General features: G+C 48.6%; 1 protein-coding gene across 5 annotated transcripts in view; it reads left to right on the top strand.

The window, feature by feature from the left end:
* Positions 1 to 8005, top strand: part of NR2C2 (nuclear receptor subfamily 2 group C member 2) — a 34231-nt gene extending 26226 nt beyond the window's left edge. For 2 of the 5 annotated variants that reach the window (XM_082060173.1, XM_082060174.1), the window contains 2 exons: positions 736 to 841; positions 2983 to 8004. In XM_082060173.1, the coding sequence (XP_081916299.1) occupies positions 736 to 841; positions 2983 to 3157 (281 nt within the window). In that variant the 3' untranslated portion in view covers positions 3158 to 8004. Of the gene's footprint in view, positions 1 to 735; positions 842 to 2982 lie in introns of all 5 variants that reach the window. The other 3 variants (XM_082060175.1, XM_082060172.1, XM_082060171.1) reach the window with 2 other exon arrangements.
* The last annotated feature ends 4005 nt before the right edge of the window (positions 8006 to 12010 follow it).

Below are 12010 nucleotides of genomic sequence, written 5' to 3'. Positions count from 1 at the left end.
ACAAAATTCAAATAAAAGGACTATCTTGTTATCAGGGTTGGGTTTTTTTCCATTCCCATTATTTTTCTTTTTGTAATAAAACATACTTTAATTACAAGATATTGGTGTCCTGAAATGTGCTTTTGAAATGTTTTTCCGTATTATACCATTAAGGGCTAGTTTTTTTAGGATTTTTATTGAAGTTGGAGGAGCAAGAAGCTCTCCCAAGTCAAGGTAGCTTAGTGCTGTTTGAGGAGCAGCTGGAACACCACGCTGGGGGCACTGGGCACAGTCAGATAGGTGCTGTTCTCTGGTTTGGTTGCTATTTTTCTCCTGGTCGTGTGGCTGCCTTTGAGGAGCTGAGTGAGCCGGAATTAGAACACGAGACGGACTCGGGAAGGTCAATAAATTGATCTTTCAAGAAAACGTCCCTGGGTACTGCTCAGTCAGCAGAGTCGGTTGAGATCGCAGAGGCAAACACACCTAAACAAAAGGTTAGAAACATGGAGGAGGAGTAAAGGAGGAGTGTCAGTGCCTGGTATGTACCCACGGGCTCCATCCTTTCCACGTTCCGTGGGCCCGGGGAGAGGAACGTGAGACAGCAAATGTCCAGTGGAGCGCTTTCCTTTATACATGTTAAATACCACAATACAACTGAAGTATTTAAATGAAATTAAATGTGAGAATCTTATAACTAAATATATTTCACAATGTATAGGGAAACAATCTACATATAGAAATGTTTTGTTTCTTTAGATCACCCTGGTCTGACCAGTTCAACCCAGATAGAAAAATTCCAGGAGAAGGCACAGATGGAATTGCAGGACTATGTACAAAAAACCTATCCAGAAGATACTTATAGGTATTTATTGTCTCTAGTACCCAAAATAATGTTGTGGGCCACAGCTGGCAAAGGTACAAAATAACGTCATTGATGTAAAAATGTCCTTTTTGACATCTGTTCTCTTTTGGCTGTTGAGATGAGAAGAACTAGAACCTTGTTCATAAAAGCAAGCGGGTTTGCTGGAAGAGGGATAGAAGCAGAACAGCTGTCTGGCTCCTTCATGTCAGTTAAACTTCCTTTCTGTTGTTTTTTTGAGGGTCTTTTTGCAATGTTTGCAAAAGTAACCAGACTTAATTCATTGGAAGTCTCAAGAATAACTGCCTCAGACTTCTTAATGGAAACTGCCTCCTTTTTTGAGTTAGTTGTCAAGGAGGCTTTGAGGTAATAAAAGGTGGTTATCTTTGTTTACGTGTTTGTGAAGTTACACATGCAGAAAAGCACTAAAGCTGTCAGTTGATAAACGTTGGCAAGAGAAGGTTTCCATGTGGAGAGCGGTAGCGTCAGCGTCTTTATAAGAAATTCCCATGTCCTGCTTCTTTTTTTTTTTTTTTAATTTCCAAGGGCTTCTCTTTGAAAGTATCAAACTTGGCTCTGTCTTCTCAACTGTGTTCCTGTTTCTTGCTTGCTAGAGATAGTTATCCTATTTTCTAATAGTCTCTGTCAAAACTGTTTGAAATTTGATCAACACAAGGATTTTCTGCACCAGGGAGACTCCAACTTCTGTGTGGCGATATATCCCAGAACGTATCCTCTTAAGGGTGCCCCTGTGTACAGAAGCATGCAGTCCCATACATCTAAGCAAGGTCTGAGGCTAGACTAGCTTAAACAAAACCTCAACTAAAACAAACAAACCCACAAACAACATTAAAACAAACCAAACCCACCACAACCCCACAACGTAAGAGCCAGAGCTGGTCCCATCTCGGACCTGGTTTCTGTGCGGCTCTCTCAGAGTTAACCTGGTCGGGGTCCCGGTCGGGTGCAGCGCAGGTGGGATCCTCCGCTTCAGGAATCTCCCCAAGTCCCACGTGCTGCTTCTGTGTGGAGTTCAATCATTCTGGTTTCAATGTGCGAGAGCTGGATATCTGCCATAAAAATAAATATATGAAATACAGATTTTGTTTCACATACTGTAGTGGCTTAAGGAGGAAAATCAGAGTCACAATTCCCAAACAATATCATGTATTTTAATTGGCGTTGTCTATATCCCCATGCTCACCCATAGATAGTTCAGACTACAAGTCCGATTATTTCTGAGCAACAGAATGCTGCCGCAACTGAGACAGAAGCACAAGTGTTCTATTATACCTTCCACAAAACCAGCAGCACATCTTCAGTCCTTTTGCAGCTTTTCCCTGAAGTTGCAAGATACAGTATATTAGCAGAACGGCCCTTATATATTTTCTCCATGGATATTGAAGCATTTTCCAGAGGCCTGTGTTCCGTGCTGCCTAAGGCTTGCTGTTACACGGCTCTGGGTCGAGAAATTACTTTATTTGGCATTTGTGATTTACATCTGTCATATATATCAACACAGCAGAAATGCTTTCATCGCTGTCCTAAATTTCAAATATATTGTAAGCCCAGATATCCAATGCAATCACTTCGTTATAGTGGACGTCTGTTGACATCCTGGTACATGAAACCCACAGCACTTGGCAGCGTGTATGACATGAGTAACAGCACATCCCTCCAAATGCCTCATCGGAAGCAGATTCTCTTCCGTTGGTACATATCCAGTCCCATTCCTGCTATCTGGTTTGTCATTGAGTTGCTAGGCAACCAAGTGCCACGCTGTTCAAATTTTAATTAAGCGTTTACTTGTGCTAATGTTCTCACTAATCAATATGTTATTACTATGAAGTGCTTCCAGAGCTGGGAATTTCAAAAGCAGACCAAGAGCACTGCATGTTTGTACATACACGTGTCCGTGGAGGGCATTAAAACGTACTTCTCATTGGAAAACCATCGAGGAAGATGGTGGCACTTCATTTGCAGGGCGGAAGAGTAACTGTTCTGTTTTGGTAGCTCAGTTATCTTTAATCGCCTCTTGACTCCCCCTGGTGAGCTATGGCAGTAGTAAAGGCAGATCCAGCTCGTTAGCCCCCTGTATTTTGAACCGCTGGATGTATTTCTAACGCGCCGGCCTTCCCTCGCAGGCTGGCCCGGATCCTGGTGCGCCTGCCCGCGCTGCGGCTGATGAGCTCCAGCATCACCGAGGAACTGTTCTTTACCGGGCTCATCGGAAACGTCCCCATTGACAGCATCATCCCCTACATCCTCAAAATGGAAACAGCAGAGTACAATGGCCAGATCACTGGCACGTCTGCGTAGTGGGAACAACACAGTTTTATGGATTGAAGCAATTTTCGTAAAAACATACAATTATGAAGTTGAAAGAATAGCATTTTGGTATGTACCGATATTTCCAACTTACCAGTTTCCTGACAGATCTGTCCTTGTCTGTTTGCTGACATTGACAGAATTTCAGCGGCTATTAAGACCTGCTCTCGGACCTTTTCTGCCACAAGGAATTTTTTCCTGCCTTTAATTTAAAAGGCTATAGATTACTGAACATACTTTTCACATGCTTTGTATTTAGAAATTATCAGTGGTTAAAAATAGAATTTTATAATATCAGAGATTAGTAATAAAATTACTTTAAAAGTAAAAAAAAAAATATATGTTTAAAAATATCCTTGGAATTAATATCTAATAAATGCCAGGGTATAGTACTAGCACTTTGTAAGCACCACGCCTCAAAGCGACAACATCATCTGCATCCTGCTTATGAGTATGGAAAATGAAAAAAATTGCCTGTGTCTTTAGTCCAAATGCTGGTGATCTCCGTGAAAATGTAGAGTGCTACAGGAGACAATCATTTATTCTACAAAATGTCACTTGCTTTTATGTTATGCATGAAATACTAAGGTGGACTCTTAGGTCAGATATCCACGTTCTATGAAATTCAACTCTGTTAAATCAGCGTGGCTGCAGTTCACAGCACGATGCAGTCACGGTGACTGTTACCTGCTACGGGAATTACCCAAACCAGGAGAAGAAACGTTTCTTGCCACAGTGCCGATAACATATCCAGGTTCCTTAAAGTCTCTGCTCAGACCAAGAGAGTCACAACAAATGTTCTGGAACAGGAGGCTTTCTGGTTGTGGAACATCAGTCATTAACTGGAGGAGCAGCCCTGTCAGGGAGCTGTGTGATGCCCTTTGTGTTTCCAGCGCACCCGAGCACCCTCGTCAGCAGCCAGCGGCGCCCCGGGAGCGCGGTGCGCGACCCGGCTGTCGAGGTGCATTACGGAGCTCCGGTTCGTTTGTGCCGCCGCGTCCCCGGCCCTGGCTGAGCGCTCCCACCCTCCTGGGACTGGGGTTCGGACTGACGTTGCGTGTACAGCTGCAGTTAATGACTGATGGGGTTATAAAACTGACCGCCTTTTAATTGTCTGCAGTGGTGAGCCATCGACATGTTTTTTGTATTTCCCGTAAACTGCTAGCATTGTTTTCATTTTAGTGTAATTTATTATTATTATTGACATCAAATATTTAAAACAATCAGTTTTTTAAAAAGTCATGGCAATTAATACCTTCATCTGATCCTGGCTCATTAGATGTATCAATTATTTTAATCATTTTTATGGTAGAGGCGTTTTCTACTTGTGTATTTTATGTGACGAAGATTGAACTGTAAGTTCAGCACTTTTCTTTATCTTCTGTTATTGACATTTATTGAGAAGCACCAACCAAGTTGGTGCTTGTGTCTTTTAAGGGTCTGAATTGCAGCCAAAAGACCTTAAGCAGCTCCAGACGAGGCTTCTGCTGTGAGAACAAGTCTTGGCCGGGTCTGCTCCATCCTCATTAGGGGATAACGTTCGGACTGCTCGTTATGACACGGGAGGCTATTTAATTTCAGCTTCTGGTGCATTGAAGTCTTCTGCAGGTACCATTGTTACAACGCTCAGAATCTCCTGTTCTCAAAAGGGCATTGCAAAGAGTCCAATATACATGTGAAATGTGTAATATTGCACTCCATGCCCCTCAGCTTTTGCTACAGCAAATGAAATTGTCGTGTTTTTACTGGGAGGAGGGTCCGCACCCGAACGCGGCGGCACTGCAGCGCAGAACTGTTGCGAGCTGGCTTATCGCAGTGCCGTGTCTGCCCTTCCGATGCAAAGTCCCTGTTTCAAGGGTATACAACTTAAAAATTAATTGTGGTATTAGCAACATCAGGAGAAGTAGCAGTAGCTAGCTTGGAAAGAGTTGTGGCCATTTCTGTTAAAAATTGATTGGGTTATGTTATTGCTAAAAGCATTATGCATTGAACTATTGTGGTATTTTTCATTGGAAAAAAAGATTATGCAGTTCAATTTGCTTTCGGTGTTTTAAAAAATCGTTTAAGCGGATAAGCAGGCACTGTTAATGACAAATGAAATATTCCTTAGCACAAAAACTTGCCACTGGATTCTTTTTTCTCAAATTTAAACACACACCAGCTGGCTTTTTCATGACAAACATCATTTCAGCTTCCAGTTTTTCGAGTCAAAGGGCCCCGTTTTCTGGGAAAAAATGCTTTCTGAATTCTTCTTACTTGTGCTGTGAGCATAACCCTTGAAAACAAAATAAACCCACTATGGTGTTTCGGGAACAGAGGGATTGCACAAAACAGAGCTTAAAACGTGTGCATTGTATGGCACTTGTACATCAAAATGGTAAATATGCAGCTCTGTTCACAAATGCTGTCCTCGAGCCGTCTCTAAGTCACTTACTCTGCAAATGGCTCCCTGGACCTTAGGGATAAAATATTAATTTGCGTAAATGAATGAACACCAGTGCAATCCATATCTAGGGTTTATTTATTGTGCATGCATTAAAGAGGGAAAGTGAAGCAGTTCCATACTTATGATTCTGATATTACCACCTAAAAGCTATAATGTGTCTCTTTGTATATCGTCATCAGAATGATTTTCCGGCTCACGTTGGTCAGAACCAAGCTGATTTAGTCCTTACGCCATTAACAAAAAGAACTTTCTCTAACAATACGCTGGTTTGATTCCAAGAGTAACATTTGCATCGTAGAAATTTGGATGGCAGATGGTAGATCCTTGAGCTTAAGACATATTCAGAATCTAACATGTTTTGCATATTTGAATATTAGGTATAAATAATAAGATAGATGTGATCAATAACCTAACACTTCTTTCTCACATGCTGCCCAAGGGCTGTCATAGAGACGAGTCAAAGATTTGGCCCATGATGGAGGGGCGCTGGGAAGACCACGCAAAGCAGCGCGTGTACCAGCAGACACTGTTCTCCAGCGCAGCGGGTCCCTCGCGCCAGGTCCCCGGTGCAGTCCCCGTGTCCCAGCCGGGCTCTGGGGTCCCTCTGGCCCAGCCCCTGCTCGGCAGGGCCGTGTCCCGCAGCCGGGGACCGGGACGGGGACTCCGCAGCCTCCCGGGCACCCTCGCGGTGAAGAGCGTCCCCTGGCGCTCGAGGAACCTCCTGGGTTGGTTTGTGGCCGCAGCCGCTGGCCCCGTTGCCGGGCACCGCTGGAGCGGACGGGCGCGCTTCCCCGTCCCGTCTCTGCTCAGCGCTGACGTGCGCCCGAGCCTTCTCTTCTCCAGCGCTCGCTGCCTCCGCGTTGGCCTCTGCCGCCACTGTCAGCCTCTTTGGCTCCAGGCCGCTGCAGCACCGTGACGGCAGAGCAGCGCACAGCGCAGGGTCCCGCAAGTTCTAAACAGTCTGCGGAAAACGCTCCAGGCCTGACGCAGTTCTTGGCATTTCTGAGGTCTGTTCCGCCTCCCTTGCCGGTAACTGGAAGATGGTAACTGGCTAATTTTACTGGCTTTGCTTTAAAATTGCTTTCATTTTGTTTCTTTTTTTGCAAGCACAAACTTTTGCTTATAAGGGACAGGAGAGTTTTTATTTTAACAATTATTGAAAAGCTGTATCTTGATTTTGAGTATGGAAATAGCTTGTTTTCATAGAGGCCAAATTTCAATGCCAGACGTGTTTACAGAACTAAGAGTCAAAGGGCCGCAGCCTGAAAACGGTGCCAAGGAAAGCGGCAGCTCGGGGAAGCTCTGCCTGGCGCCTCAGGGTCACTCCTCCAGAATTTTCAAGGTCCTGTTTCTGCTGCTCTTGAAATGAAAATTTTTTAACTCAGTAGAAATACAGTGATAAACTGATTGGATCTATCTGAACTTGAGCACATGTTTATATTGGTAATAATGAATGCAGAGAAAAGTCAGAATTCTGTGCTGGCTGAACCTGGGGCATGCACAGAATGGTAATGGGGCAATAAGGTGCATCCTCCGTGTGCTTCATTTGCTCTCCCACTCTTTGAGAAGGGACTGGATTTGCATCTTGTAGATAAAAAGAACAATGATCAATAACGGTATAAGAGCATTTAGAGTTAGGTTTGTAATAATTGTTATGGCATTTGAGACAAGGGCGAGAACGTACACTGCTTTTCTTCCTTTTAATTTACTTACATTGGGCTAGAGAACCACCGCTAAGACTGCAGAAGTCGTCTTCCTGTGCCTGTTGTGTTGCTTGTGCACGAGACAGAACGCCTCTGGGAGTTCCTCTGGCATGGGACTCACAGCAGAGGAGAAGGTGGTCCTCCAGGAGACACCCTTCAGAGATCGGACAGGCCTTTATTTCTGCTGCCTTAAACTGTTGGGTTGTTAGGGAGGCTGTTTCGAGAGCACTCCGAGGTGCTGGCGAGCACCGAGGAGTCGGTTCCGGTTTCCCGGTCAGTCTGTGGCGCTGGAGGAGCCGCGGGTGTCTGTGGACGCGGCCCGCGCGGGCCCGCGGCAGGCGGCTTGTGCTGGGCACGGGGAGCCAGCGGGGCCAGGGGAGCGGTTTCCCGGCTGTGTTCCCCCTTGGGCAGAGGCCGTAGAGCCCTTGGGTGTGCAGCACACAGACTGCCACGATTGTGAGTGACTTCACCCAAGATGTTGAAGATGTTGGTGCATTTTCCTGCCCAGTCCAATTAAGAGGGTAGTTAGGATTCTGCCCCGATTACCTGCTGCTTAATTAGTAAGGGATCCTTTTCAAAGCCCCACATAGCATGAGCAGCATGGATATCAGAATACAGTGTATCCAGGAACGAAGGGCTGTTCCCGGCCGGCGGGCGCAGCGGCCAGAGCGGGTCCTGCGGACACAGCGGCACGGCGCGCTGCAGGGCAGGGCGCGCTGCAGGACACAGCGGCACGGCGCGCTGCAGGGCACGGCACGCTGCAGGACACAGCGGCACGGCGCGCTGCAGGACACAGCGGCACGGCGCGCTGCAGGGCAGGGCGCGCTGCAGGACACAGCGGCACGGCGCGCTGCAGGGCACGGCACGCTGCAGGACACAGCGGCACGGCGCGCTGCAGGGCAGGGCGCGCTGCAGGGCACAGCGGCACGGCGCGCTGCAGGGCAGGGCGCGCTGCAGGGCACAGCGGCACGGCGCGCTGCAGGGCACGGCACGCTGCAGGACACAGCGGCACGGCGCGCTGCAGGGCAGGGCGCGCTGCAGGACACAGCGGCACGGCGCGCTGCAGGGCAGGGCGCGCTGCAGGAGACGCGGCAGCGTTCGCCGTTGGTTTGAAATGTCCCTCTGCTCACTCCGAAGTACAGAGTGCAAAGCAGGTGGGCTGGTTCTTTCATCCCCTCCTGCCCGTAGAGCACAAGCAGCAGTGCGAGCGAACAGCAGCAGGTCCGTGTGTCGCGGCAGTGGGTCCGTCTGTCCTGGCAGCGCGTCCGTGTGTCCCGGCAGCGGGTCCGGCTGTCCCGGCAGCGCGTCCGTGTGTCCCGGCAGCGCGTCCGTGTGTCCCGGCAGCGGGTCCCTGTGTCCCGGCAGCGCGTCCGTGTGTCCCGGCAGCGGGTCCGTGTGTCCCAGCAGCGCTGCTCCTGCCGCCCGCACTGCAGCTGCTGCCGCGTTTGGTCCTGGAGAGCAGCCCCAGCAGAGCAGGGAGGACAAACCGCCAGCACCTGCTGGGTCTCAAATGACAGAAAACTGGCTTAAAAAACAGCTTTCTACGAAAAATTACCAAGAGGGCATGGCAAAGAAAATGAGAACATTGACTTTCTGCGCCTTTTAATTCTAAAGTTGCTGAGTCATTTTAACAGTAAATTCTCCTGAACTAAGTTCAGGCTTATTGTTGGAGGAAAAATGCCATAACCTCTCATTAGATAATGCTACAACCCTACTACTGCTGCAGTCAGTTTTATCAGCGTTATGTGGAAATGATCTGTGTGAAAAAGATCAGAACATCTTTTATGCTGAGGTTGCAAATTAAAGTAAAATTCTTTGTAAAGTTTAAATCCTGTAAGTCTAAATATATTAGACTTGGAAGCCATCCGACCGCAGGGCTGCGCTGTGTCCTGGCTGGCTGTTGTGAAGCCATCGCAGGTTCCGTCACCGTGTTCCAGCCCGGTTTACCCTGCGTTCCGGGCGGTTTCGGAGTCACTCAGCATTGCTCAGCTCTTGCCTGTCTTCCTTTCTAAAGGTCTGATAGATTTTTACACAGCTTTATTTTGTGCCTCCCACCATTGTGCATTTCTGCGCGTTCAGTTCTAAAACTCACTCGAGCAGCTAATGCATATGTACATAGTTGTATGTATGTGTGTATGAATGTATATGTTTATACCTATCTGTCAAAATATATTCTGTACAGTGTATAGAAAGTGCATAGTGTATGTATATATGTACAGATACGTAGCCACGTATTCATACCATTCTGTTCGTCAGAGGTTTTCATTCACTGCTCAGCTCTCGCTCGGGCAGGTGGGTGCTCCGGGATCTCTGAGCTTTGCACCTTCTGCTGAACTCAGCCTGAATTCAGCATTTTCTGTTCAGAACTGACAAATATATTCCGTTAATTTTCTGGCTTTTGCATTTTACCTTTTCCCATTTGATGTGTAGAAGTCTGCGGGTGAATAGTTAATTGAACATATCATGTCTGTTAAAAGTAAATGAATAAATAAATGACTACAGTCATAGAAAATACTTCCCCGTTTTCAAGATATCCTCTTTCAGCCTTCTGAGAGACTTTTTGTACAGTTGTATTTTGCAGTGAAACTTGGTAAGAGATGATTGATTTTTTAAAAAGTCTTGAGCGGAGGCCAAATGGAAGAAAACCAGGTACAGACTGCGTAGGGGAGTTCAGGTCCTGTTCCCGTTGTATTACAAAGGGGAGGTGGAATCTGCTGGGCCCCTCTCCCCCGGCACTCGGCGCGGCAGCCCCGCGTTGTTGCGCAGGCGGCTCCGGTGGGGACGCCGCCAGGGGCGCCCGCGGCCCGTTCGGGCCGGGAATGGCTCCGAGTTCTCTGCTTCCCGCTGCATCGTTTAGTAAGCACTTGTAGCTTTGGTTTCAAGTATAGAAGAAAACCTGTACAACATCCACTTTAACATTTCAAACCTTATTTTTGAGATTTTCAGCAAGAAAATTATTTAAATGAATGGCAGGAATTGCTGTGGCAGATGGTCCTTCACTGGCATCTGACCGTCCCTGCAGTCTGAACCACGTTTGCGTCTCTGGGTGAGCCGAACCCGAGCGTCTGTTCACGTCCTCTGCTGCAGTAACGTTTTTAAAGGCTAGGGAGCCAGCTGGGGCACTGATCGGGATTGAACCTGGCTTACAGTTCCATTATTAGTTTAGAAAAAGAGCATATTTTAACACTGCGGACTTGTTTGAAGTAGGTGTTGGAGCAGTTTGCGCTCTGGCGCCAGAGCGGCTCGGGCTGCGGCGGCCGGGCCGCCTCCTGCCCCCGGGCCGGGCCGCCTCCTGCCCCCGGGCCGCGCCGCCTCCTGCCCCCGGGCCGTGCCGGGCCGCCTCCTGCCCCCGGGCCGGGCCGCCTCCTGCCCCCGGGCCGTGCCGGGCCGCCTCCTGCCCCCGGGCCGGGCCGCCTCCTGCCCCCGGGCCGTGCTGCCTCCTGCCCCCGGGCCGCGCCCCCCGGGCCGTGCCGCCTCCTGCCCCCGGGCCGGGCCGCCTCCTCCCCCCGGGCTGTGCTGCGCGGCACCGGGAGGCAGCTGCGCGCTGGGGACGCGGCCAGCGACGGCGGCGCCGTTCCGAACGTGCTCGGCGATCGCGGGTTAGATTGCAGACAGGATTTTCTTTAAGAAGAAACGTGACAGAGCCTGTATGTTGAATTTCTCGTAGATGGAACCAATGTTAACGTGTTAATGTGTTTAACGATGTCTGACCCTCAGAACGCGCTCCGCCGCCACGCGGCCGCAGCGCGGTGTCTGCCGGAGCAGGGCGCTCCGGGCCCCGCGGCACCAGCAGCGCTACAGAGGAACCATCTGCTGCTAACTCCTTGGGATATTTTCTGGAAGTCTCTGTTCATTATAATTTAGAAAACTATTGTTTATATTATTGTATTTTAATTTCAAGTTAAAAACCTTGAAAAAGTTAATGATTTCTCACAGCTTCTTCTGTGAAATCAGCATTGTTACGTGTGATAGCATTTAAAAATAATAGCATGTTCTTTTTTAAATCTGAATTTTATATCTAATCAATGTCTTCAGTCATGAAGAGGAATTTGCATTGTTGTGTTTGTATATAGAGTATTGCAGTGCATGATTTAGCTTATGCATTTTATTAAATGCTGTTTAAATGTGGAATTATATTGTTGTGGCTTAATACTACTACCTAAATGAGGTTTATACCATTAAAGTGAATTACAAATATAAATGCATTCTTGAGTTTTATTTTCAAGTTCACTTAATTTCGTATTAAACACGAGATGTCTGAGCCAGGTTACAGTTCATCTTCTCACTCTTCCCTCAAATGGTCACTCGTGGTCCTTCCCGTTTCACTGTCACCCCCTGTACCGGTGTATCTTGTATTTCATGTCACCGTTCTCTGTCTCCCGAATGCTGACAACGGGTAACGGCGCCCCCTGGCGAGACGCCCGACAGCGGCGCGACCTGCGGGCTGCGCGACGACCCCCGGGCTGCCGGCGACCCCCGGGGCTTCCGCTCGGGACGCGCTGCTCCCGAGTTCCCTGCACGGAGCGCGGCGGCCAATCGCGGCCTGGGACGGGGGCGGGGGGAGAAGCGGCCGGGACACCGGGGACAGCGGGGACAGCGGGGACAGCGGGAACAGCGGGGACAGCGGGGACAGCGGGGACAGCGGGAACAGCGGGGACAGCGGGGACAGCGGGGACAGCGGGGACAGCGGGGACA

Source organism: Streptopelia decaocto (assembly GCF_964273445.1).
Source record: "Streptopelia decaocto genome assembly, chromosome: 8".
NCBI lineage: Eukaryota > Metazoa > Chordata > Aves > Columbiformes > Columbidae > Streptopelia > Streptopelia decaocto.
Note: the sequence above shows the minus strand (reverse complement) of the source record. Positions and strands in the feature narration are given on the sequence as shown.